The 6,544-nt window shown below is 34.5% G+C and overlaps 1 protein-coding gene across 1 annotated transcript; it reads left to right on the top strand.

The window, feature by feature from the left end:
- Positions 1–3,363: 3,363 nt before the first annotated feature.
- OR5AC2 (olfactory receptor family 5 subfamily AC member 2) lies at positions 3,364–4,287 on the top strand. Its single transcript, XM_028494178.1, is given in 3 exon segments — positions 3,364–4,041; positions 4,043–4,127; positions 4,130–4,287. Coding segments are annotated over 3 exon segments (921 nt in total).
- The last annotated feature ends 2,257 nt before the right edge of the window (positions 4,288–6,544 follow it).

Raw genomic sequence — 6,544 nt, 5'->3', positions numbered from 1 at the left:
AAATAGAAGTAATAAACATTATCACCATTCATTTTTGAGTTACTGATGAAAATCAGTGTGCCAGTAATCACTGCCTCATTTCTGTCTATTCTACCTTACTTCAGGAAAACTATCACTTTCCAATTTCCCTATGTTTTGTGGGAATTAGGTGAGAGTTCAGTGATTTCTACATTTTCCATTACTTAGAGTTTTGCAATTTGTCTTTAGATACCAAAATATCTATGTAAGACATTTATGTAGGAAATTAAAATTCCAGAAAGGCACTGAGATTTTTTTCAACAGTCATCAAAATCTTGACAGATGGGAGAGGATGGCTTACTGTAAAAGGAGACATATTTACCACAAAATTTCGTAAATAATAAACCTTAGGGCTTCCCTGGTGGCGCAGCGGTTGCGCGTCCGCCTGCCGATGCAGCCACAAAATTTCATAAATAATAAACCTTAATAGAAGAATGAAATGGAAAAAATTAAAGTAACCAAAATTAAAAGGATTCAATAGCTTTAAGCTTTATTTTATAATTCAGAGAGTTTAGGACTGAGACACAGCCATGAGGGTTGTATATACTTTATTTGTAATTTTGCAGAATGAAGATAATCCTGGCCTTTAAATTTGGTGGCTGTCTATAATACATAGCTTTTAAAACTTAATGGAATCATGAGGATAAGGGCTGTAGTAAGTAATATAGCCCTTATAATATATAATATAATATAAAATATATAATAAATATATAATATATAGCTAGCACTGTCTGCTTTACTCTCATCTGCAGATATTTCTTTCATATTACTCTTAAGGAAAAAACAATTCCCAAAGCTTGCTACTTCTTGGCTTAATTATGCTGAATTCGTGAAGTGAAATTAAAAATGTCTATTACTTGGTAATTTGGGTTGCAAAGAAAGCAAGGTCACTTTATTTAGGCCAAAATCTCCACTTTGGAAAGAAAATGACATTTCCTTAACATTCATGTAGTCCATTTTCAGTAAATATACTCCAGTGAATCTTTTTAGGTGTATATATTATAATAGGGATCCCTGTGGGTATGTGTTTTGTAATTTAAATGTATTAAATCCTTTTTTTTTTTTAGCTTAGTGAAGAGGGAGAATAACAACTCATTGTTCTTGCCACTGATTAAACAAACCTAGTCCTTTTTTTTTTTTTTTTTTTTGTGGTATGCGGGCCTCCCTCCGTTGCGGCCTCTCCCGTTGCGGAGCACAGGCTCCGGACGCGCAAGCTCAGCGGCCATGGCTCACGGGCCCAGCCGCTCCGCGGCATGTGGGATCCTCCCAGACCGGGGCGCGAACCCGGTTCCCCTGCATCGGCAGGCGGACGCGCAACCACTGCGCCACCAGGGAAGCCCAAACCTAGTTCTTTTAGTGCATTTTCATTCAATGTCTCTATGTACTGTGTGTCAAGGGGTATGGCTATAAAATTATGAAATTGATTTTTTAAATGTTACTTTTATTTTAACTTATTATTGTAGTAAATGTATTTTTGTTTCCCTTTCAAAGAGCATAGGAAGTTACATATTCACTGCAAACTATTTGGGAAATTCTATTCTGGATTTTCATTCAGATATAGTTTGTAAGTAATAAAAGAAAATCAACCTTATCACTTCATAAAAATATCTGACATTATAGTCATAATACCAGTAAAATCTAAAAACCCCTTAGGAATACATAAGAAAAGCATTGAAACTATATGAAGAAACTATAAAAATGACTACTATACTTGGATACCACCTTAAACAATTTCCAAATGTCTTTTGACTATTTCAAAGAATAATGCCTGCTCTCAATAGTCTATTACTGAATATTTAAATGGAAAATATCATTAAGAATTAAAGACTGTTAATATTTTCATAGAAAAATTTACAGATTTTTGTTCCTATTTTTAATTAGAGTTTCCAGTGTCAAATACTTCTTGTTAAAAGTAACAATAACATTTTATTTTTTCTATTTCTATTAATATACTATTGACCAACTTTTTATATATCTTTCCAGGCATACATATGCATACAGACAGACACACAGGCATAAACATAGACATACACGCATATATATATAACAAAATTATATACTAAATGGTGTATGATGTGTTTTTAGCATAATTTTTGTGTGTGTGTAGGACCAAAATATCTCTTCTCTGCTTTCACTATTCCTGCCACTACATCTACTTCTGCACCAGAAAACCAGTGTTAGCAACTTGGTATATTATTCCACATTTATCCACATTCACATCATCATATTTATTTATATTTATAAATAAAAATTTTTGAAAATTATAAAAATGGGACCATAAAATTTAAACTTCTTTATATTTTGATTCCCTCACTTAATCATACATTGAGAAAACCCTCCCACAGTTAACTGATACAATGCAAATACATTTCTTTTATGTCTGAATAATAATCCACAGTAAGACTGTACCATAATTTATTCAACCATTCTACAGTTATGAGTGTTCTTTCTGTTTCCAGGCTTTGCCCTCATGAATAATGCCTTATTAAATACCCTTGTACTTTATTCTTGTATATGAGTGATATTTATAGAATATACATCCAGGAGTAAGCCTCGTTGATCAAAGTTTATATAAATTTCTAATTTGACAGATAATGTCAGACTCAAAAGGCTGTTACAATTTATATTTTCACCAGTTACATTAGAAAGTGCTTTCTTTTTCACTTTCCTGTCATCAACAGATATTATTTCTCATTTTGCTTTTTTGCTTATCTGATAAGTGAAAATATGCATCAATTTAAAAAATGTTCCTAATTATTAAGGAGGATCAATATTGTTTAATATATTTATTGGTCACATTGACTTGCTCTTCTATAAACATGTCTGTTCATATTTTCTGCCCTTTTGTTTCACTGGGTCATTTAATTTGTTCTCATCTAGTTTGTAAGAGGTCGTGTGTGTGTTATAATTACTAACCCTATATATGCAGAATGTCACAGATTCTTTCCCAACATATTTTTGTCCTTTCTCTTTGCTTACAGATTTGTCTCTCCAATGCCTCTGTTGTGTGGTTATGCCTATATTAAATTATTAGTCTATTTCTCTCCCACATGCAGTGGTTTTGCGTTTGCATCTCTTCCTCATGCAATGCTCTTCCGCATGGTTTTAGTACTGCCTCACGTATCTGCACTTATTTCAGTTTTTTTCCAGTTTTATAGTCAATTACCTAAACACAGAATTTGTAAACAGACTTACTATAGGTTGAAAGTTAACCTTTAAAAACTAATTAAATGGGAAACAACAGTAAGATATAATTTAATTTGCAAATAAAATGCCATGACTTTGTGTAAACTTTAGTGACTGTCCTTGTCACATATTTTCTCAGTACAGTGATCAAGTGTGAGTATGTCAGAAGGAAACAAGACTCTGGTGACTGAGTTTGCTCTTACAGGACTCACAGAGTGACCATGGCTGCAGGTCCTCCTCTTCATTGTGTTCTTGGTCATCTACCTCACCACCATGCTGGGCAACCTTGGACTGATGGCTCTTATTTGGAAGGATGCCCACCTTCACACACCCATGTACTTGTTCCTTGGTGGTTTAGCCTTTGCAGATGCTTGCACTTCAACCTCTGTAACACCCAGGATGCTGGTCAATTTCTTAGACAAGACTGCCATGCTATCCATAGCTGAGTGTATCACCTAATTTTATTTTTTTGCTTCCAGTGTAACTACAGAATGTTTCCTCCTGGTAGCGATGGCCTATGACCACTATGTAGCCATACGTAACCCCTTGCTTTATCCAGTGGTGATGTCCAACAGACTCTGCACTCATTTTAAAAGTATGTCATATGCAATTGCTTTTCTGCATCCCCTGATTCATGTGAGTTTATTATTAAGATTAATTTTCTGTGGTTCTAAGATAATACATTATTTCTATTGTGAAATTTTACAACTGTTCCAAATTTCATGCAATGACCCACCCGTTAAGGCACTAATGATAACTATTTTTGCAGCTTTTATACAAATATCCACTTTAATGACCATGATAATCTCTTATACTTGTGTGCTCTTTGACATTCTGAAAAAAAAAGTCTGAAAAGGGCAGAAGCAAAGCCTTCTCCATGTGCAGTGCCCATCTGCTCTCTGTCTCATTGTACTATGGCACGCTCATTTCAGGTATGTGCACCCTGCATCGGGCCTAGCTGAAGATCAGGACAAAATGTATTCCCTATTTTATACGATTATAATTCCCCTGCTAAACACATTTATTTACAGCTTGAGAAATAAAGAGGTTATAGGTGCCTTGAGAAGAGTTTCAAAGAAGTAAACAGTTCCCAAGGGAAATTTCAAATTGTTTCCCTTTTCTCTCTTTGCATAAACAAGTCCTGAAAATCTTTCAGATTAGCCATAGGTCTGGCCTTTCATAAGGGCGGTGGTCACTGAGCACTTGGTGAAGGAACACAGCTTCACACAATGTTTACTTGGATGTGGGTCCAGTCAAAGTTTCTACTTCAGTTGAAATGACCCACATTATCCACAACTGATTTACTAAAAAGTGTTGTAATTCCTTTTTATCTGAACGTTTAGATTTTGAAAATTTAATATCTTCAGCGGACTTCTTCCCCAAACTTCATTAATTTCATTTAATAACTGACAGTAATTGAGGCTGGTGTATAAGTGCGAGTTTTAGCTCACAGCTGATGCTAACTCACTGAGCTAGACCTGCATGTTAGGAAGGGTCTGTGATAAAAACTTAGATTCTTGGCAGAAAAGTGTTCAACAACAACCAGAAAAAAGAGGTTGGCTTGAATTGAATAATGGAACATCAAGATGTAAAACTTCCCATACCTAGAAGTCCACACACTAACTTTCATATAGGACATCATATGATACAGTAGAAATAAGGAATTTGCAGATTTGGAAATAACCTCAAGATATAGCTTTCTCAAATATTATAGATTTCCTGTACTCTATTTACATGAGTATTTTTAAATAGTAATCCTGGTCAAATATTTGCATAGGGGTTGCATTGCTAAACTACAAGACGCAGAAGGCAAGGATGAGAAATTGGTTAAGAGTGCATGGATGTGGGTACAAAATTGAGGTAGTGATCTCTCAAAGCTGAGACTAGGTTCTTGAGATCTCAGCTACCAATTAACTTACAACTCAGTGATAGGACTACATTAACATATATATTATATATATATATTTATTTTAGTATAATAGAACTGACACAGATCCCCTTTTTTAAAAAAAAATTATTTTATTTATTTATTTTTGGCTGCGTTGGGTCCTCGTTGCTGCATGGGCTCCTTCCCGTTGCGGCGAGTGGGGGCCACCCCTTGCTGTGGTGTGCGGCTCCTCACAGCAGTGGCCTCTCCAATTGCGGAGCACGGGCTCTAGGCGCGTGGGCTTCAGTAGTTGTGGCTCGCGGGCTCCAGAGCGCAAGCACAACAGCTGTGTTGCATGGTCCTAGCTGCTACATGGCATGTGGGATCTTCCCGGACCAGGGCTGGAACCCGCATCCCCTACATTGGCAGGTGGATTCCTAACCACTCTGCCACCAGGGAAGCCCCAGATCCCCCTTTTTTTGCAAAGACTTATGTCCCTTCAAGCATTATGTTTAGGAAAAAGAATTCACAGGAAATGAAAATTAAATTCAGATTGTTGAAACAGGAGTGAAATTTTTCTCTCATCGAAGTATTTTGAAAATTATTTTTAGTTTTTTTCCTATATTCCAACAAATCCACCAAAATTCTTATCTAGAATGAAGACATAGTATGTATCATACATTTATTGATTGTTTGACTTATGAATATAAATGAAAAAACTCTATTTGATTGTATGGGTCTACCATTTATCGCTACAGGGCCCCACTGTCTTTTTTTTTTAATTAGGTAGGTAAGGTGTATTCTTTTTAGATATACTATTTATATCCAGGAGATTCTGATTAACTTTACTGTCCTGGTGGCTAACTTAATAATTCAAGATATTTATATTTTATATGTTAGGATTGATTTTTTACTATTACATTTTCTTTATTTTTGATTAGGGCCCTATTTCTATAATTTGTCCTTTATGTTTGGTTATAATCTATTAAAATATTGTTATCATTTTGAAAAAAATAAATTTATTCCCATGTGTACATGTCTCAACATGTACTTTTTTTTAGTTTGAGTGTTTGGCACTACATAATGTTTCTAATTTCTTCAATGATATTTTATGACTTGCTGCAGCTGATTATTAAATTTTTACTGATTATTAAAATTTTAACCATTTAGTGCATGTAATGCTAACAAATATTTTGTATTAACCTAACCACAGCACAATTATAATATGCAGCAAAATTAATAACATTTGCTTAGTATGTAATATCCATATGTGTCAGTTTTTCCAATATATCTCAAAAATTTTGCTGTTTCTTTGCTTGAATCAGGATTTAAACAAAGTATACCCATGGCATTTTGATGATGGTTTTAAAGTCTCTTTTAATCTAAAAAGTTTTTCTCTTCCTCTTTTTTTCATGTCATTTATTTTTTGAAGAAACTGGTTCATCTGTCCTACAGAATTCTTCACATTCCACA

The sequence above is a fragment of the Physeter macrocephalus genome, chromosome 1 (assembly GCF_002837175.3).
Source record: "Physeter macrocephalus isolate SW-GA chromosome 1, ASM283717v5, whole genome shotgun sequence".
In the NCBI taxonomy this organism is placed as follows: domain Eukaryota; kingdom Metazoa; phylum Chordata; class Mammalia; order Artiodactyla; family Physeteridae; genus Physeter; species Physeter macrocephalus.
This window is presented reverse-complemented; position numbering and strand designations above follow the sequence as displayed.